This window comes from Myzus persicae, unplaced genomic scaffold (assembly GCF_001856785.1).
Source record: "Myzus persicae strain clone G006 unplaced genomic scaffold, MPER_G0061.0, whole genome shotgun sequence".
NCBI classification, from domain to species: domain Eukaryota; kingdom Metazoa; phylum Arthropoda; class Insecta; order Hemiptera; family Aphididae; genus Myzus; species Myzus persicae.
In genome coordinates, this window is record NW_019103959.1 from 1 (window position 1) to 22,508 (window position 22,508).

The 22,508-nt window shown below is 31.3% G+C and overlaps 2 protein-coding genes across 2 annotated transcripts; one reads left to right on the forward strand and one right to left on the reverse strand.

The window, feature by feature from the left end:
• Positions 1–2,610: 2,610 nt before the first annotated feature.
• Positions 2,611–7,154, forward strand: LOC111036931 (zinc finger MYM-type protein 1-like). The gene is made up of 2 exons (XM_022319224.1): positions 2,611–3,819; positions 6,945–7,154. Exons 1-2 carry the CDS (start codon positions 2,611–2,613, stop codon positions 7,152–7,154), a joined length of 1,419 nt encoding a protein of 472 aa, XP_022174916.1.
• A 13,259-nt stretch (positions 7,155–20,413) lies between these two features.
• Positions 20,414–22,299, reverse strand: LOC111036932 (zinc finger MYM-type protein 1-like). Its single transcript, XM_022319225.1, has 3 exons — positions 22,266–22,299; positions 21,385–22,038; positions 20,414–20,688 (listed from the first exon to the last, which is right to left on the reverse strand). Exons 1-3 carry the CDS (start codon positions 22,297–22,299, stop codon positions 20,414–20,416), a joined length of 963 nt encoding a protein of 320 aa, XP_022174917.1.
• Positions 22,300–22,508: the final 209 nt, after the last annotated feature.

The window sequence follows — 22,508 nt, forward strand, 5'->3', positions numbered from 1 at the left end:
TTATCCGTTTTTAATATAATTGATAAGATATGAAGTTGATAGGAGATTTTGGTGCGCGCATGTGCGTGCGGAGCGTGGAACTAGCTGCGGTGATCCGCTCGTGTTTTAACTGTCATTCCATTATCATAATTAATTTGTTCTGCTATATTTTCTCCTACAGTTATAAAATGATTATTGAATATATTTACACATTTGTTTATATCAGTATTAATATTTATTAATTCATTATTATAAATAATTTGTGTAATATTTGTTTTATTTTTGATATCTCTATTTATTACTTCTCCAATTATATTCCATACTTTTTTAATATTATTAGAATTATTTTTTATTTTATTTCTATAGTATACGTTTTTTACGTACCTGATTAATGAACATAGTTTATTTTTATATTTTTTATAATAGTTTAAAAAATGAAAATAATTCGATCGTTTAAAAGTCATTTTTCCTAATTTATCCCTCACTCTTATTGAAGCAATTAGTCCCGATGTTATCCATGGTTTGATTTTTCGTTTATTTGAAGGAATAATACATTCTTTATGTTTTTTGGCTTTATTTATATGGTTATTTAATATTTTATGAAATTTATCAGCACAATTATTGATATTCGTAGGTTAGGTTATAAAATAGGTTCCCAACTTTCTGAATCTAATAAAGAACAAAAGAATTTAATATTTAAATATGATTTAATATTGGATTTGTTGCCATCCTTCCTTACTTCATTTTATTCTATTAACAAAGTACTATAATGATCTGTTATTAGTGATTTTAATAAAATAGGATTAATACTATCAATATATTTAGTTCTAATAAAAATATGGTCAATAGTTGAGCTAGTATTATTACAAACTCTAGTATAATCATTTATAAAACTATAAAATCCCAATTTCGCCATCAAGTTTAAGTAATCTAATTTTAATTCATCTTTACTATCATCTGCTATATTAATATTGATATCTCCTATTATTATTATTTTATTATTTGTAATATTGTTAATCAATTCAATTAATTTAGTTTCAAAGTTTGTATAATTATTATTATGTCCTCTATATAAAGCAATTATTTCACGACGAGTACCATTACAACAAATACTTAAATTTAAACAATTACAATTATCTATAATTATTTCATTAACTTTTTCTATCATATGACAATCTTTGACGTATAATCCAATACCGCTGTTTTGATTAAAATTATTATTTTTTGTTACATAAGTATGAAATCCTTCAATATTTATATTAGAAGCACAATTGTTAAGCCAACATTCAGTTAATACAATACAATCAATAAATTGGATAATATTATTTAACATAATTGATAATTGAGAAAAATTTTTGCTAATTGATCTTATATTCAAGTGAAAAATAGTAAAGGTATTATTACCAATGAAAAATTGATTTAAATCATTAATATCATTTATAACATTTGTATTTATATTATTTAATTTATCTACTAATTCGTTTATGTTATCATTCATTAATATTTATAAAATTATGTACATTGATAATCTTATTCTAAGGACTAATAAATATATATTTATTATACCTATATCATTTTATTTAGATCATTTTCCTCCTTTATTCTAATTACTTTGCCATGTTCTTCTTTCCTCACTAAAATGTCAATTCCGTTCATCCAAACATATTTGTATCCTTTTTCTTTCGCCATTGCTTTCGATTTCCCCAGTAATTGTCGCTTGACTTTTGTTAAATGATTATTTATATATATTTTTGATTGCGGCCAATTCTCTTTATACTGATTAGCATTCAATTTCATTCTCTTGGCTACTGATAAAAGTCGGTTTTTATCATCGATATTAGATAACCATGCAATTATTTTCATATCTGTTTTATGCTGCGTTGTTATTCTATAAGCATTCACTATATTACATTCTATATTAAGTTTGTGTGTTATTTCTTCAATTAGTGACTTACAATTTTCATTAGTGGTTATCGGTATACCTACAATCTCTACAGCTTTTTCTAATGTTCGTTGTTCTAAATCATCCACTTTTGTTTTTAGAAATTGAACTTCGTTTGATAATTTTTCATTAATTACAAGTAGTTTTGTATTTTGTTCTTTTAGTTCTTTCATTTCGTTTAATATTCTATTAACTGTAATATTGAAATTATCAAATTTATCACTCATATATTGTACAGACTCCGTTAATTGTTTAATATTATCACGTTCCACTTCATTTTCTGGTATGATTTTCTTGTTATTATCCCATTTAGTTTTGCAATCAGTGCACGTCCATTTGTTCTTAGTATTTTTTGACATTTTATTAAAGTTATTTTCATTTATACCTTGACAATAATAATGAGCACTTATTTTACAATCTGAGCATATTATTTCATCTTCTTTAATTACATTATCTGTACATTTTATACAATTCATGATTAACTGAATCAAATAAAACTCAATATAAATAAACTATAATATTAGCGAGAAATATGTACGATGGATAACGACGCGATAAGAGAGCGATGCACACGAAGTACGTCTAATGTGTGCGACATCTAATCACTAACTGTTATTGTAATTATAGCTGAACAAGTTAAAGAAAATATTCTGAGCAAAATAAAACAGTCTAAACACTATTCGATCATAATGGATTCTACACCTGATATTAATCATCAAGAACAGGTTTCCATAGTCGTCAGAATAGTTCATATGAATTCTGAAGAAAGCCCGGATCCGTCAATTAAAGAATACTTCTTAACTTTTATCAATGTCCATTCAACGACAGGTCTTAATCTCTCAAATATTTTGATAAATCAGCTAAGCATAAGCAACCTAAAATTGAGTGATTGTAGAGGGCAGAGCTATGATAACGGGGCAAATATGATCGGTCCCTACAAAGGCGTTCAGGCCAGAATATTACAAAACAACTCTAGAGCTTTCTTTGTACCATGTTCCGCACACAGTTTGAATTTAGTTTTAAGAGATTCTGCAAAAAGTTCTACCATAGCGATAACATTTTTTGGTTACCTTGGTAGAGTATATAATTTATTTTCAGCATCTACTCATAGATGGGACATTTTTAAATCTCATTGTCAGCTATACACTGTAAAACAATGGTCTGAAACACGATGGGAAAGTCGCATCAATAGTGTTAAAGCTCTGCGTTTTCAAGTAGAAAATGTGATAGGTGCATTAAAAGAAATCATGGAAACATCTGATGATCCAATCGCTAAAAGTGAAGCACAATCGTTAATAAATGAAGTTGGAAGTTTTGAATTTGTATTAAGTCTTATTATTTGGTATGAAGTACTTGTAGAAGTAAATATTGTAAGTAAGCATTTTCAAAATCCAAGTATGCAATTAGATGTTTCAACTAAGATGCTAGAAGGACTTATTGCATTTCTTAAAAAATACAGGGATAATGGATTTGAAACAGCTATAGAGACTGCTAAGAATTTAGCAATTCGTATTGGTATTGAGCCTACTTTTAAAAGTCATCGCTTGAGAAAAAAGAAAACTTTTTTTAATTATGAAAACCCAGATGAAGTTCCACAAGATTCAGAACAACGCTTTCGGACTCAATATTTTCTTGTCATTTTGGATTCAGCAATAATTTCAATGTCAAAACGATTTAATCAAATAAATAATTTCAATTCAACTTTTGGGTTTCTATACGACATGAGTAAATTAAAAACAATGGCTGACACTGACATTTTGAAACATTGCCAAGATCTTCAAACAGTGTTAACAGATGGTGAAGATAAAGACATAGATGCTATAGATTTGTTGGAAGAAATACTTGTTCTTCGAGAAATGGTAGACGATAATATGACTACTTTATATACATTAAAACTGGTAAAAAAATCATTAGGTTCATTTTCAAATGTCGAAGTTGCTTTGAGGATATTATTAACTATACCAGTAGCTTCAGCAGGAGCTGAAAGAAGCTTCTCAAAATTAAAAATAATAAAAAATTATTTAAGAAATAGTTTATCACAAATAAAATTAAGTGGCTTAGCAATGATTGCTATAGAAAATGAAATTGTAGATAGTTTAAATTTAGAAAACATTGTTGATACATTCGCGGCAAAAAAAGCAAGAAAGAAAATATTTTAATAATATTATATTTAGATGATAATTATTCTATTGTTACAAAACGTACATTAAATGTTATATAGCTTATACTTAATACCTACTTTTATTTGTATGCAGTTGATAATATTTATATTTAGTTATTTTTTGTTTTATAATTAACAATGAACCCAGATTCCAGTTCTGCCAATAATTAAAACCAATTTTATATAATTTGAAACAATGTGTTAACGTTTATTTATTTTTTAATGTTGTTGTCTTACAATACTGTACAAAATTGTACAAAATAAAATCATAAAATGTGGTGTAATTAATACTTAATAGTAATATTATAGTTTAAACTTTCAGCCCGTCTTAAAATAAAAATTTAAATAATATTGTAACAATTATGTTTTTGTTGTTCCTTGACCGAGGGCTTTGGTGGTTGGGGGGGGGGGGTTGAGAGAGGGCCCTCGCTTTTATAAATTACACAGGGCCTCGCAAATCATAGCGCCGGCCCTGGGCATGACGGACTATTGTTCAAACTAAAATTGTTTCTACCTGCTCCATATTTTCTCATTATAAAATCTTATCTAGAAGACCGTTATTTCACTGTTAAACATAACAATTCTTACTCTCCTTATCATAAAATTAAAGCGGGAGTACCACAGGGAAGTGACCTATCACCTATACTATATAACATTTACACATCCGATATACCCAAAACAAACCATACAACTCTAGCAACATATGCTGACGATACCGCTATACTAGCATCAAACAAAGGCCCCAACATAGCCACCCATGATATACAATTTCATCTAAATCTAATTTCCAACTGGTCAAAAAAATGGAAAATTAAAATAAACGAAAACAAATTAGTCCAAATAAATTTTTCTCTCAGCAAAAACGAATGTCCACAATTATCGCTCAATAATATTCCAATCCCTATCCAAAATGTAACCAAATACCTAGGAGAATAAACAAAAGACTTACCTGGGCCCAACACACTAAACAGAAAAGAAAACAATCAAACACCCGCCTACATCTCCTCCGCCCATTATTGTCTCCTTCAATGTGTTTAAAAAACAAAATATTAATATACAAGACAATTATTACCCCCCTTTGGTCATATGGTATCCAAATCTGCGGCCAAGCCAAACCATCCAATATAAGACCCTTACAAGTGTCCATGTCTTAGACAAATAACTGGAGCCGCCTGGTATATGACTAACAGCGCACTACATAAGGATCTACAAATTTCAACTGTCAATGAATTAGACAAAATTCATCAAAATCACTACAAAAAGTTTCACTCCAAACTACACCTAAACCCTCTTATATCTCGCATGTCCTCTTTAACCATCCCCAGCAACCCTCCTAGAAAGTTAAAAAGAAAATAGCCAAGAGACGCCCTTGCCTAACACAATAAAAAAAAAAAAGGTCTCCATTGAGAACCCACCATTATTAGGAGGTACTGTTGGACGGTTTTCCCCCCTTAAGTCATCAAGTCTTGTATTATACTACCTTATCAAATTTACTTATTGTACTACTTATTGTATAGATTGTAAATATTGCATTAAAAAAAAAAAGTATCTTTCGCATAATTATCGTATTTTTCAGAATTAACATTATAACTACACTCCAAAATACTTAAAATAACTATAAAATGTTCAATAAGTATTTTATTTAACCCAGTTATCTCTGAAACTTCTTGTACATGTTCAAAAAAACGCCCACCTATAGTACCAGTAATTAGATGTACCTTTGCCTTGCACAACTTTATCTACTTTTATTCCCAATTTTTCCCATAGACCATTTTGTATTTTCTTTTTTTGAATAGCCTTTTCATTTTTTTATTCGACACTTGCCCTTTTGTTTGACTCTAATATTCCTTTCTTATATGCTAGCATGAAGCATGCATTTTAAACATTTTATCCATGCATGTAATGTATCATCATTGCATTTTAAGCTATATATTATCTCTAAGTAGTTCATATCTTTAGGAAAACATTTTCAAATATTGCAGGTTTGACTTGATAAATTACATGAAGTGATAATTATTTTACCATCAACCATAGTAAATTGTTAGTCGTTAGCAACTGAAGCGCACCTCACTCGACGGGTGCAACTGAAAAACTGATATTAATTTAACAACAAATAACTCAAAGTAATTTTGTTATAGTAACATGAAGGTAGGTAACTAAAGTTCTGACCAACACTTAATATAATATTATAATATAATATAGACATTCATGAATTACAACTAGGTATTCCATTATAATACACACACACACACGTGTAATACTTATCTTACATATACAGTACTTATACCGTTACTCGTTAGACAATAGACGGTACAGTACAATTAGTTTTTCATTTTTAATAACTATCAAAGTATAAACTGTAAAGAACAGACGAGTATTGCGAATAATATAATAATCGACAAACAAAATTACTTTGTCATGACTCATTAATAAGTCCAGCCGGCTGCACCTCATGCCTTCTGACTACTACCGCTTTAGTTCACAGCGTCCGCCGTATCAACCAGCGATAACACGCCGTACACCAACCTTAGTAGACAACCGTGTTAGCAAGCATTGCATTTGTGATTGAGATATAATTGATTTTAGATACAACGCATTCGGCCCATTCTGGCATAAGTATCGACCCGAAACATTAATAATGTAACATTATAAACAAAACGATTCATAGAATAAAAAAAATAATTAACAAATCATTGTAATAATTGTAAAATAAGTATAATATACATGGTTTTAATAAATACTTAAATGATAAAGCCAATTACAAGTTTAAGATAACTTAGTGTAAATTTATGATTAATTAATTTAATGAAATATTAACAAAGATTATTGAACTATCAAATTTTGAACTTCTTCACAATAAAGGCGGGTTCCCACGTAACTCGACGAACTTCGCCCAGCGTGGTTGTTGTGCCTAGCCTACATTTATGCTCAGCATACCACGAGCCTACAATTTCTACAGCATTCCCACGGACCGTGACTTGGCGAGCCACGAGCTTATCAGATTTCGCTTTATGCCACCAAATTTCTCAGTTCAAAATGACTAGTACTGTAGACCAGACGCAGAGACGCTAATTGCTGCTTGTGCAGCAGCGTATTTTGTAATGTTCCGTGGAGAGTATTTAAAAGAAAAATTAAATAAAAACAAAAAACAAAATCTAAAGAAAGAAGATACTGGGATGCATAAATATACAAAAGCCGTAAGGTAAAACTAAAGTAAAATAATAATTAATCTTAAGTTCAAATATTTTTTAATATTTTTAATATAAGTAAATAAGCAACAATTTTATTTATTTATATCATTATTTATTTTTTTAATATATATATTGCATTTAATTAGTGTAAACGTATTTTTTCATGAAATGGATATCCATTTCATGAAATACGATCATATCGTGTAAGTCAAATTTTAGTGCATGAAACGGACATACATTTTTTCCATTTCATAAAGAGGAAACTCTTATTTTACACCTTGTGTAATATTTTTAATTAATAACATCAATTGGTAACTTTTCTTGAAATAAAAATAATGACATAGATACAATTACTATTATACTTAAGATTAATCTAGTATTTTTAAATTATAGGCATTAAGATACTAAATAGATACATTTTATAGATTAAACTCTGATTTGTTATGAAACAATACAACCAGTTTAAATTAAGTTTAATATTTAATCTATTAAAGTTATTCATGATCATTATAATTATTTATTATTTATATAAATACTTCTTATTACTTATTTTTAGAAACATTAGTGTTATGGCAACGACTGTTACACTTAACAGAAGCTTTAAAACAAGCACATCGTTTTGTTTCACATTGGCGTTTACAAATACAACTTGCAATTTTATATTTGTGACCCATTGACATACGTAATTTAACAATTCCACCATGTCCCGTTTTAATGTGAAAATCTTTAATACGATCGTACAACTCTTCGTATGGTACAACGTACCTGTTTAAAATAATTAAATTAACAATACAGTTTGAAAATTATAAAAACAAATCAAAAATCACCTTTAAAAATGTAAATGATTCGTTCATCCTATTTTCAATTATTTTTACCTTATCGTCAATTTTCTTTTTTATTGAAATTTTTAGATGGGCTTTTAAATTGTTGTCCAGATTCTGAGGTACATCCATTTCAGAACTCTCCTGCAATTGGCCATCTTCTACTGCAATTTCACTACCATCTAACGAATTTTCCAATTGCCAAAAATAATAAATAAGATTTAGTATTTACTTTTAGTACCTAATACAGTATAGGCTGAATTAATTTTTGCCGAAAACTTTGAATTTGAAATTATTTGTACAATATAATAAAACATCATACTTAAAACTTTAAAAGTTTCAATTATCAGCTCGAAATACATAATAAACACGAATACATAATATTTTTAAATTACAACAAAATAAGTAAAATAGCTATTCTTAGTAGTTTTAATGTATAATTTCCTCTAAAATTTAACAAAATTTAATTAACTGAAAAATAATTTGCGAATTTCCTTAATTTTGAACAGAAATTGTTGAGCAATATTTTTTTCATTATTATTATTTAGACTTCAAATTTCGATTAAATTTATTACATTGAAAATTAACAAATAATTTCGTAATTAAAATTAGTAAAATGTCAACTTCTGTAGCTTCTTCTTCTTTGTCTTTATACAGGCCTTTTAGGCTCCTCGCCGCAACAGCTATTTGCCTCCACTTTTCTCTATTCCATACTTCCAGCATTTTCAAGTCTTCTTTTATTCTATCCATCCATCTTTGTTTGGGTGGTCCTCTGGGTCGTTTTGTGTTAGGTTTCCATGTAGTTATTTCTCCAATTAGGTTTATTGAACGCCATACATGTCTGACCCATACTTTTCGAATGCTTTTTAGTGTCCCAGTAATGCTAGGTGTGTTATATAGTTATATTATGTCTTCTAAGTTTTTATTGCTACGTACTTCATAATCTCCTTCATTGTTTCTGACTGGGTCAAATATCTTTCGCAATATCTTACTCTCAAATACTTCTAACTTTTTTTCATCAGCTTTTGTTGTCGCCCAGGTACTGCTTGCATATAGAGTATATTTCTATTGGTTTAACTAGGACTTTATGTAATTTGATTTTTGATTTTCTTGATAATAGTTTAGACTTTAGCAATAGTAGCACCTGTTAACTACGATAAGTCGCCTTTTAACTTCATCGTGGCTATTCTCATCTTCATTAATATCTGAACCTAAGTATTTAAAATGTCTTACCCTTTCAAAAGTATGAACACTTACCTTTATGGAGCCTGTTCTGTGAATTTGTCTAGATACTATCATGTATTTTTCCTTTGTCTCACATATTATCAAGCCAATCTTTGCCCCCTCCTTCAGCAGAATATCTGCCGTGTTTTTAGGTTATTTTCTGTTTCGGCTAATAAGATTATATCATCCTCATAAGCAACTGCTGTTAGATTTTGATTGTCTTTTATTTCTATGCCTTTGGCTTGGGACTTAACTATGCGCATAACTGATTCTAGGGCAGTATTTAACAACGCGGATGATAAAGCATCCCCTTGTCTTAGACCAGTCGTTACCGGGAGCTCTTCCGATAAATCTCCTCAAAAACGAATTTTAATTTTTGAATTAAATGAACACGCTTTGATTAGCCTAGTTAACTTAGCTGGAATTCCTAACTGGCCCATGACTTCCCATAGTTTTTCTCTGGTGATTGAGTTGTATGCCGCTTTGAATTCTGCAAACAGATGTATATCTTTATTGAATTTGTGACTCTTCTCAACAACCTGTTTTACTATGTATATTCGATCTATTGTTGATTTTCCTTTCATACATCCAGCTTGGTATTCTCCAATTATTTCTCGGGTATACGGGTTGATCCTGGTAAGTAGTATGTCAGACAATAATCTATATGATGCATTGAGTAGTGAGATCCCTTTATAGTTTTCAGTCTCCATGATGTCTTATTTTTTGTATACAGGGCATATAATGGAAATACGCCATGCTTTTGGTATCTCTTCCTGTTCCCATATTGTGTTCATAAGTTTGTGGAGCTAGTCCAGTGACTAATGCATTCATAGCAAGTTCTGCAAAAACTATTGCACTGTATTTCAATTCTGAAAGTAGAGCCAACTATGCTTGTGATAATGGCTAAACCTTGAACGACACTGCCGTGCTATTTTGTTTGTCTATTTATTTAACAAACAGCCGTTTTTCTAATGAAGACGTCATGAATAGATGGGAATTCATGAAAACCGCTGCCACTGAGCAAAGGATTGAAATATAAGGATTTTCATCAGATGGAGATTCTAGATTACTTAGAGCAATGCTACTCCAAAGCATTGGTATCAGTATTAGTACGATCAATTATGAAATGTCCGAGAATAAGATAAGTAGTTGTCTTGGTTTATAATTGGAGAGCCACCAATTATTCCTAACCGAAAACGAAATAAAGAAGTATGCATTCAAGACACGGTTCATATTTTGACAAAATTAAGAACGCGATTTCTTAAACCAAATATTATCATAACAATGCGTAATTATTTTGCAACGGTAGATCATTTGATGGAGTTAACAAGGACATTTTCCAAAGACATGCACTTGCTAACCGTTTCCAATCTTAAGCCTGAGAACAAAATGAATTTTTCGTCTGCAGAAAAAATGTGATCTACCAAGGTACTAAATATTTGAGTGAATATTCCAAATACACATGCAACAATTGCCTATCTAAAAATTATGAATTATATTAATTATTTTAACAGCTTTTTTAGATAAGGAAGTAAGTACAGAAGAACGAATTTATAAAATGTGATTCAATGTATTTTTTTACGAATTTGGAAAATTTGGGTGAAAAATAAAAGAGAATATAATATTGGAAATAGCTTCATAACGACTAATTGTCTAAATTGCATAGAAATAAATGCTCATTCATTGATACTCCTTATTATACGATTTCGAGAAGATAAAAACTTAAATCCAGAAATGTATACAATATGGAACTTCTGCAGCCAAACGTGTGAGCAATTTTTCAGAGCAACTCGGTCACTTATAAGTACATACTCTCTGTTGTAAACTTTTCTATGAAAGATATTATGTCATGACTTAAAGGTATTGAAGCTATAAACGAAATTAAAGCTGAATTATTAAATTCTAAAATAGACATTAAATTTACCAGGGAGAAAAAATCTACTGAAATAGTAGAAACAGATTTTTCATATTTTACTAATGATACAATTTTAAATATTATACATAGAAGTTTCAATGATGCAAAAGAAATCGCTGAAACTCATATTGGAATGATTATAAATGTAGATTTAGTTTTTGAAAAGCCATTATTTTTAACAAACCTAACAGGAAAAAAGATTCAATAATGATAAAAAATAAAATAATTGAAGAAGAACTTAATGCAGATTTATTTAGCAGCAATTTACTAATGAAAAAACTACTTAAATATTGCTGAAGATGTTAATAGTATTAGCAAGATATTGAATTGTGGAAATTCCCTAAATTTTAAGACTTCAGTGAAAAAATTATAAACAAAAATTCATGTAGTGACAATGAAAATGAGATTCCCATAGATTTACCTTTTGTAAAAATAAATTTATCAAACAACGAGTCAACCATTATTAAAAAGTCTTAACTTTGTTGGCTATTGGAAAAACCAAAAGATCGAGTAAGCAGTGATCGGTTGCGGCGGTTTATCAGTAACTATGAATGTAAAACAAACAAAAAATCATTGGAAAAAAGTTACTTCTGATGAAGATTCTTCTGAAGATGCCCAAAATGAAAAAATAAAATATGCTGATTCTGCTGACACTAAATCTTCAGAAAACAGTCAAAATGAAAATATTAATGATAATATAACATTTCAAACTAAAAAATATTATGCTATCATATACGGCAGTGGGTGGTATATTGATCGTATTCTAGAAATAACAGAAAATAATTGTAAAATAAAATTTTTAAAAGCAGAGTTGGATAAGTTTAAATAATGGCCTAAAGTCGACGATGTACAATTAATACCTCAACAATACATATTTTATGAACCAATTTCTTTATCGGTTGTAATCCATTTGATATTAAAAGATCAGATAAATGTAATATTCTTAAATTATATAAAAAATTAAAATAGTAATTATTGTTAGTTGCAATGTTTTTAATTTGTTACAAATTGATAAAATTTTGTTTAATTTAAGTAATTGTGATGTATTTTTCTCTTTTTATAAATTATTTAATTGTTAATGCCTTGTTCTATATGTAATATTAAGTAATATAGTTACAAGAGGGGTTACAAATAATGAATTGTTATATTTTGTATGGTAAAAAACAACTTAAAAGCAAAAACACATTTATTTTATAATCAATTATTATTATTATTATTATTATTAAAATTGGTACGTATTGTTTACTTTTATTGCAGTTACAATTAAAATAAAAATTTATATTCAACTTTTTTTTTGTTATACAGCACTTGTACCTATGTTAATATTTAAAGAACAACATTTTAGTATAGGTCTAAAGTCTGTACCTACTTACTTACAAATTACATTTTAATAATATTAATACTGAGTAAAAAAAAATTATTTGTTCAAGCGTGATAAAGATACATTTTAATTAACTACTTGAATGTTGTTTTAATGTATTTTTAGTATTGTAGCACTTGTATACTTATATTTTTTGGCTCTTCGTCGTATCAGGTACATAACGTTTTTATTAAATATATGAAATCTATAAAGAGTTTTTTGGATTATCTAATTTAAAATTATAGATATTTCATACAGTTACTTAACCTTCTAATAAATTAAACTGTATTAAAATTTAAAATATTTTAACATGTCATGTATAACATGTTGAAAGTATTTAAAAATATAATTAGGTAAATTAAAATATATATAAATAAATGGAAGTACTAGACAGTATATTATGGAAGTACTTGGAAGTGCATGAAAGTACACATAGTTGGAAGTCTGATGTACAAAAAATTGACTAGTGGTTTACCCCCCTTATTTTATTTAAAGCTGTGATATGTGGCATCAACGGGTGGCAAATCAAGTTTAGTACTGTCTGTACCGCAACTTATTTAACCATTTTACATTCACCGCTGCTAACAATACTTCTTGGCAACTCAATGCATTCCTTTTAAATGTAACAAAATTAAAAAAAAAACGATTAATAGTTTGTATTACTTATATCCCCATAATGCACAATTCATAGTGCCACATTATTTGAAATTTGAATAAAATTTAAAAAAAGCTTGGCCACTAAAAACTGTATGAGAAAATAAAAATCTAAGAGAAATTATTCAATGACAGTTATATCGGAAGTTCTACTGGACCGATTTCCATGATTTCTTTTCTAACGCGAGTACTAGTTGTGCAGATGAGCGATCAAAAGAGAAAAGTCCAAAAAAATAATTATTTAAATAGTTATTAAAAGTATAAAGTTTGCCGTATTGTTACATAGTGCCATACAGTAAAATGAATACCTATATAAAATGAATGATATGGGTTTTAAAGCTATAATAATAATAATATTATTGTTTGCTGTTTATTTAAAATGGTTGCTATTGACTTAACTTAACTTAAAATAGTTTTAAAAAAGATACTAACTTTCCCAGCTTTACCAATTACACAGGAGTAATTATTTACACAGAACTAATGATTTATACTATACTTTTCCAAAAAAAGTGTTTGTGTGCAATATGGGTGATGTATAAAAAAAAAAGAAAAATATTAAAAGTATACTGTTTTATTATGTCCATAATCGCTTATACATAAGAACCATAACAAATGACACTAATATATAGACTGTGATGTCGAGTGATTGAACAGTGAAAGACAAGTTGCTCGATGTGTAGAATGGGTCAGCCTTGGATATATGAGGTCCTTCATAGCGCAGGGCAACAGTAGTCAGCATAAAGCTGCGGTTGGAGACAGTTTGAAATGACGGTGCATCGGTTGAGACCTCGCATTAGTATCTTCCACTGCTTCCCAGTTCCAGACCCTTAAGGTAAACGCTTCCTGCCGTATACTGCATCTCATCGTCATCAACATACACTCCCATTACTTCGAAGACTTTTACTTGATGAGATGCCTGTGGCAAGAATCTATAAAACTCGTTCCCGTCTTTGTACCATTTTATTGAGTATAATTATTCACCTTCTAAGTCATAGTTGCATTCCAGTGTGGTTCTACTTCTCACGAAAGTTATTTCCTCGATCTTAAACTTCGTGAGCTTGATGCAAGATGAGTTAGAGACAATCCGGTAAATAATACAAAGTATTAGCAGTCGGCAACGGGGCATTTTGGATTGATATTTAATTATAACTATTATTTACAAAAACCAAGAAATTTGAAAAATTCGTTAAAATTGATGAGGTGTCGGAGATAACGTTTGGACGCGCCAAGGTCTTATCAGAGATTAATGTGGTATATCAACCAAGGTCCAAGGAATATTATATATCGTAAATAGTATTTTCACTATATCCGCACTCGGCTCTCGGCGTTGTTCCATCTGCAGGGAAACGGTAATTTTTCATTGGTAGTTGAAAAATTATACCTAGGCGGCGCCCTCGGGTCTCTGCTTTATATAGGGAGATAATTCAAGATTACTACACGGTGCAGTCGTGGTGCAGTCGTATACATGGTTCATAACTATCCGGGGCTTGATGTTTATTTTAACCGCCAAAGCATACATAATACTATCCAAGACACCAACACCAACGCCTTACACGAAAGTTTTCTTTCTGCATTGTAAGCATGTTTTAAAGACGGCCCCGTTGTGGTAACTCTTTATCAATTGTTTGTTGAAAATTCGCTGCCAGACCAAACCGCCTCGAGCCAAATATTTTTTGCCTCTGTTCATATATCATCGTTTGAAGTTCAAATTTTTACAACATTGGATATTAACTCTACTTATCATATATCGATTTTCTTATTTATAGACAATAAATGTCTACGAATTTGACGAAGCCCCCCCCCCCCCCCATTATAAAATGTATCCATATCATTATTAATACAATTTATATTTTATTTTAATAAACTTAACTCATTTTAAAATGGCATAGGAATCACTTCGATAACTATATAGTTCGACATGAATAATATCCGGTGTAATATTTTAGACTTTAGTACGAGTGTAAACGACATCATACTTATACACGTCATATACTCCTACTTATACACATACGGCCGCGCCTGCCTCAACGCATCATATACGACGCATTATCTTTACCTTATTCATATAGGTACCTAATAAAAATCAAGAATATTAATTTAATCTTATCTTATATGAGACATCAAAGACAGCAGACCGTTACTGACCTGAAAAAAATATTAATACTTTTATTAAAATAAACCGATCGTTATAAAATGCATATCGGTATAGGTTCGTATCGCGGCACCTGAACTAATTTTTATTACAAATTTTAAACTCGATTTATTAGCGAGAGAAGACATTATTCTGAGTAAACAGGATAATTTATTATAGTTTAGTTGAAATTGATTCAACAAGTATATTTTTATAATTTTAGAGTTAATGTGTATTGGAGTACTCACCTACAGCACTTTCATATGCACCACCACCATACAGGGACGCATCAAACGATGATTTATTCTCTGTAAGGAACACATGGCTGCAGTAATTAACTATTCGGAATATTTTTATGTATCTACAGTTATTCGTTTTTGAATAACAACAAAATAAGGAAAACACTATATGAGAAATCGAGTGAACATCCAATGTTGTAAAAATTTGAATTTCAAACGCTCATAAAAATTTAATTTGACTTTCTTACAGACATTCTTTTTTTGATAAAGATAGATAATCGTATAAGAAATCTTGTATTACATTTTAAAATCTTAGATTTAAAAAGAAAAATTTTTATGAATTCTTAATTCAAAATAATTTGCTAATTTTCGTGATTTTTCCATATTTTGTCAATTTTTGAACATTAAATGCTTATAGAAAAACAACTGTGACTAATGATTTTTAATAATTTTCATCTGCCTTTGAAACAATTGATACGGCACAAACGACCACACTTAAAACGGTCGCTCTCGCGGTCACTAATTCACTACGTATGACAATATAATATAACATGAATAAGCATACAATAAGTAAAAACGAGACGGTTATCGAAAAGTATTGTCAACGAAAATGACGAATGAAAATGACACCAATAATGCCTAACAAGTTATGGGATTGATGTAATATTCACTCGTCAAAACAAAGCCTCCCGCCAATGAGGAAAGTACCCGAAGCAGACAAAGGGTATATATACGGGTGCATTCTACCAAATAAGTATCCGCTCAAGCAACTTCCGACGGCTCAATTATTATTAAAACCCGAGAAATTAGCCACTACAGACTAATCCAGAAAATGTTAATTGAATAGAACATCCAATTCGTGACTTCAAAACTTCCAGATGAACGTACACTAAAAGTTGTACTAAAAGGTGTTCCCACTGACATCTCTACAGACGAAATTCAATGTGAATTAGAGTCGTTAAATTTTGACGTTAAACTTGTTAAACGCTTTGGCCCAGTGAACAAACCAATGCCAATTTGCTTAGTTATCATTGGTAATAGCCTTACATCCAAACATATCTATGAAATTACTGATCTATTTTATGTTAAAGTTTCTGTTGAGACCTATAAGAAATCAGGACCTTCACAGTGTTTCGCATGTCAACGCATAGGCCACGGATCCTCCAACTGCACCCACCCGCTTAGATGTGTTAAATGCTCAGGTGAACACAAAGCTAGCCAATGTCCCAAAACTATCGATCAAGACCCAACATGTTGCAACTGTGGTGGTAAACACACAGCAAATTACCGTGGTTGTCCATATCTCGCTCAAGCCGCTAATGCAAAGCTAGCCAAAAATCCACAACCAAACCCCTCACACCCTACAGATCAACCTATTCAATCTCATAGTGCCGATACCACTAAAGTGGACTACGCCTCTGCAACTAAGTCCAAGAAGACTTTAAGCAGCGAGCAGGTAATCGAACTTTTAACTGATCTCCTTTCAGTTCTGTCCACATCGGATGATCCCAAATCCATGCTAATATCCACTATTAAGTCCTTTATTACCCTATTCGCAAACCAACAATGATTTCTAGCTTAAAAATCGTACATTGGAACGCTAACGGCATTACAAAAAGAATTAATGAACTCGATGCATTCATTTTCACTAACAAACCTGATATTATACTACTAAATGAAACTCATCTCAAATCAAATCTAAGCCTCAAGATTCCAAATTATATCACATACAGGAATGACCTTCCGCAAATCCGTGGTTCTCCAGCCCATGGCGGCACAGCTATCCTAGTTCATCGTAAAATAGTCCATCAACAAATCGACACAAATACAAAACTTCAATCTACATCTATATTAATAAAAATTAGTAATAAAACCACTCTCATCTCTTCGGTATACAAACCCCCGTCGTCACCCTTACTTACATCTGACCTCGACCTTCTCATCAATAGTGCAGATAATTTTATTATTGCTGGTGACCTAAACTCAAAACATCCTCTCTGGAACAGCCGCAAGACAAATGCTGCCGGATCAATTCTTTATAGCCACCTCCTGCAAAATGACTACGCAATCTTCGCCCCTGACATCCCTACACACTTTCCAAGCTCCAACAAATGCAGACCTGACGTATTAGACATTGCTTTAATCCGCACTCATCTTCTAGTACACGTCACAAACCTAAACGAGTTATCATCTGATCACAATCCAATTCTACTTGAATTAACTGACTCACCTATCACAACCTCTCCCCCACCTCCGAACCTTCAAATCAATTGGGATAAGTTTTATCACACAATCAATGCAGAAAAACCTAACACGGCTCTTCTTACCAACTCCAAGCAAAACATTGACATCAGCATCCAAGCACTCACCAATTCCATCCAATCAGCTCTTGACAACTGCTCGTACACTGGCGTTAGGGTCAGTCGTCGCCTAGTTATTCCCGCGGAAATTCAACAAGAAATAAATGAAAAAACCCGAATCCGCCGAGAATGGCAACTAAATCGTGACCCCCAAATTAAAAGATCGCTAAATTCCAAAATCAAAACCATTAGACTGATGCTACAAACGCATAGGAAGGACGAATGGGACAAGTACATAGCTTCCATGAACCAAAACGAAAACTCTATATACAAGCTAAACAGGAGTTTGCTAAAGAAAAAGCCAGCTGTACACCCAATACTAGGACCAAACGGTTTGTCTTACTCTGCAAAAGAGAAATCTGAGATCATCGCGGACTCCCTTGAACGTCAGTTTTCTACCTTCAAGGGCCCAGATTTACCTGAAGTAAAGGAAAGCATCGCGGCCCTCAGAGGCTCAGTGCTTACTGGTCCCAATATTTTCACCACTCCAGGATCAATCCAAAAACTTATATCCAAGCTAGCAAAGAACAAAGCCCCTGGCAGAGACCAAATCACAAATACTGCCCTAAAGTTTCTACCCAAAAATAAATTACTAGACTTAACTAAAATAATAAACGGTTGCTTCAACCTATGTTACTTTCCAAGCGTGTGGAAACTCTCGTCCATAATTTCCATTCCGAAACTTGGCAAAAATCATCAACTACCAGAAAGTTACAGACCCATTGCTCTTCTTTCTTCACTCTCAAAAGTATACGAACGTTTAATCCTCCAATCTCTCCAAAAATCTTTAGCTGGTAAAATAAGAGATGAGCAATTTGCATTCCGCCAAAATCACTCAACTGCTCTCCAACTGATGGACCAAATAAGCGAAAATCTCAACCAAAACATTCAAACAGCTGCTATCTTCCTCGATGTTGAGAAAGCTTTTGATAGCGTGTGGCACGACGGGCTTCTCCACAAGATGATGTCCATGAATATCCCTCTACAACTTATCAAAATCACAGAATCTTTCCTCTCAGAACGAACCTTTTCCGTAAAAATTGAAAACCAAAACTCGTCAATAAGGAAGGCAAATGCAGGCGTACCACAAGGCTCTTGTCTTTCCCCTACGCTCTTTAATATTTATACGAATGACCTACCTACACTTCCTAAATCTCGTGTCTCCTTATTTGCGGATGACACAATGTTTTACTGTTCAAACCACAATGCGCGTTTTGCATCTTTCCAACTCCAAAAACAAATAAACCTGGCTTCAGACTGGTTTAAGAAATGGCGTCTCCATATAAATGAATCAAAAACCTCTGCAATCCTGTTTGGCCGTACAGGAACTGCAAAAATCAAAAATATCAATATAAATAATGTTCAAATCCCTTGGTCTAGGAGCGTTAAATATCTAGGAGTAACTATTGACCGCAACTTCAGTTTCTCCACCCACACATCCAACATTATCAAAAAAGCTACTCAAATTCGAGGTTTACTATATCCAATTCTAAATAAAAAAAGCCCAATCCCCACTAGAACCAAATTAAACCTGTTCCAAATGTACATCATCCCTATCCTAACTTACGCCGGAGAAGCATGGGCACCCTTTGTCAGCTCATCCACTTGGAAGAAAATTGAGGCGGTTCAGACTACAGGCATCAGGATAATTTTAGGTCAGCCGACCTTTGTAAGGAACTCGGTGCTTCTGCACACAGTCGGGTTCATTCCTATCCAAAAAACCATTAAAAAAAATGCCTCAGCCACTTTTCATAGAATCGCTAATTCATGGTACAACCATATAAGAACCATTGGCAGGTGTTCCCCCTCTTTATATACCTCAAGACATAAACAGCGTCCGAGAATAAGGCTTTGGGCAACAAGTTAAAGTAAAATTATAATAAAAAAAAAAAAAAAAATCCATCTCCTACTTCAGCTACTAGCAAAGGCAAAAAAGCCTGGAATAGTATATAGGCGAAAGCCGTGCTACCAAGTAAGTAAGTAAGTAAGTAAATAAGTATCATATTACTAACATCATCGCAGTATCATCATTCTATCATCGTCATCAACGTTCAGCAGTCAAAGCATCACCGACGATTCAGCAGCCGAACGATCATCAGCATCATTTGCAGTCTCAAACCACTTGTAAGTATACTGCATTACTGCTTTACTTACTGAACCACCACTCTCGACCACGAGGCAAGTGCACCCAAGAGGTCTGAATAGACCTATACCTATCATAATAATCTTGGTAAACGTTAATGCAAATCAAAATACCATGGGACACTCTAGGTATGGCTTAAAAATTTAGGACAGGCCTGGTTATAAAAATAATTTGTATAGTCAAAACATTTTTAAAATTTAAGAAAAATTGTATTATACTTTTTAAGTCATAAGTATGAGCCATGAGGTGTAACATGACGTACTAATATTAAGAACTATTTATAATATAAGTATTTATTTAATAAATTGAATTCGCCTGTTTTTCATTTTGGCGAACTCGTCAATTATCTTAGTAGGATCTTTCAACAACTCCGAACTGAACTCTCTTTCGATTGATATCAATGCTAAATTATGAAGACGCGTAGTAGTCATAGATGTCCGTAAATATATCTTGATTCTTCTCATAGTTGAAAAACTTCTTTCGGCTGATGCCGAACTTACTGGAATAACCAACACGCATTCAATAACCGATTTAATCTCCTCAAATGACTTTCCCATATCGCATATTTCTTTGTAAAAATCCATAATATTTTTACAGCCAAAATACATATTTTTTGCTAATCTGCATTGACTCAATACTTTATCCGAAAAATATTTATCATCATCGTCATAATAATTCGTAAATTTTAAAACAAAATTATCATTTAAAAAATTGTTTGATGTCGGATTAAATACTGATATTGCAGATAAAAAATCGGAATTGTCGTTAAATCTTTTGTTCATTTCACTTAATATATTATCTACCACTGTAAAATACATATCTCGCATATTTTGAATCGTAATATCAGTATTTTTAAAACCAGTCGTTGAAGTTATAACATAATCAGTTAATGTACTATTAATATTCGTACGTCGTTTTCTATCATTTGATAAAGAAATATTTAAATTCGAAGCTGTAATTTCAGATTTTGTATAGAAGTTACTAAAATGTTCATCTGAACGTAAACGTTCAAGATCTACTTTTGTAGCTTCAACTAATTTTAAACATTTAATTATATCGAGGGTTGACGATTGCAAGTGTATTGAAAGTGTGTTAACAGTTGATAAAATGTTATCAAGAAATGTTAGAACAAATATAATATTGAAAGAACAAAACTGATTTAATAGGCCTTTGGATTCTGCGGCTTCATTCTTTTTTGAACTTTTTGAACATATAGACAAAGCTTTTATAACATTTTCATATCGAATTAAAAAAAAATGAATACCTTTGTATTTAGCAACCCATCTTGTATCGCTATGTTGGGGTACTTTTAATACATTTTCGCAATCTTTTTGGACTTCAGAAAATATGCCATGGCGTAAAGTTGAACTTGATTGAAATGCATAAATTGCTTCCAGTAATCCTATCGTGTCGTCAACTATTTCAACTGATTTAGCAACATCGACTAAAACTAAATTTAATAGATGAGCGTAACAGTGTATATACGGACATTTGTTTTTAGAGAGCTCTCTAATTTTTATTTGTACCCCGTTGGTAGAGCCTGACATCACTGACGCACCGTCGTAAGACTGACTAATACATTTTTCAATGTCTAAACCAACTGCATTTAAAAATTCGATAATACAATGAGTGAGACCATGTGCATCCAACTTTAATACTTGTAAAAATCCTAAAAATCGTTCTTTAATAATTGATTTATGTACATACCTTATGCATATTGACATTTGTTCTAACGTTGAAGCATCTCGAGCTTCAACCACAATTAAACTGTACACCGAACTACCTTCATTAACTTCTTTAACAATAGTTTGTGTAATAATATTGGAAGACGCAAGTAAAATATCATTTTGTACAATGTTTGATGTGTATTTTGCATTTTTAGGAAAAGACTTTAAGTCTTTATCAAACTTTTCGTTTTCTAAACATAGTAAATCAACTAATTATTTTAAATTACCTTGATTGTTTGTTTGTTCAGTATTTACATTATAATGACCGCGTAAACCAATATCTTGCCGTGCGCAATACAAAATAGAACGAATAATACTTTTTAGTATTTCTCGATTTTTAGTTATATTTTCTTCAACATGACTATTAATTTGCAATGTGACCGCGCCAACACTTTTCGATGTCACAAAACCTTGATACTTTGCAAACGACGTTTTATGTGAATTTGCCTCATTATGTTTTTTTGTAATTCCTGAAATATTTTTCCAATCACTGTACCCTGAAACTATTAAAACATCTTGCTGTTTTTCATGAGATGTAGAAGTAGCAAAATGACGACAATAAAAACAAAAAATTGCATCCAATTGAACTGAATATTCAATCCAAGCAGGGGCGTATACAAGGGGGGATGTGGGGGTCAGATCCCCCCCATATAACTTTTAA

Coding starts and splice junctions, on each gene's coding strand:
- LOC111036931 (XM_022319224.1), top strand. CDS start 2,611: ATGGATTCTACACCTGATATTAATCATCAAGAACAGGTTTCCATAGTC. Junction 3,820..6,944: donor CTTTATATACATTAAAACTG/GTAAAAAAATCA, acceptor TTCACAATAAAG/GCGGGTTCCCACGTAACTCG.
- LOC111036932 (XM_022319225.1), bottom strand. CDS start 22,299: ATGAGGCAAATTCACATAAAACGTCGTTTGCAAA. Junction 22,039..22,265: donor CATAAAACGTCGTTTGCAAA/GTATCAAGGTTT, acceptor TACTATGTTTAG/AAAACGAAAAGTTTGATAAA. Junction 20,689..21,384: donor ATGGGTTGCTAAATACAAAG/GTATTCATTTTT, acceptor ATTTTTACAAAG/AAATATGCGATATGGGAAAG.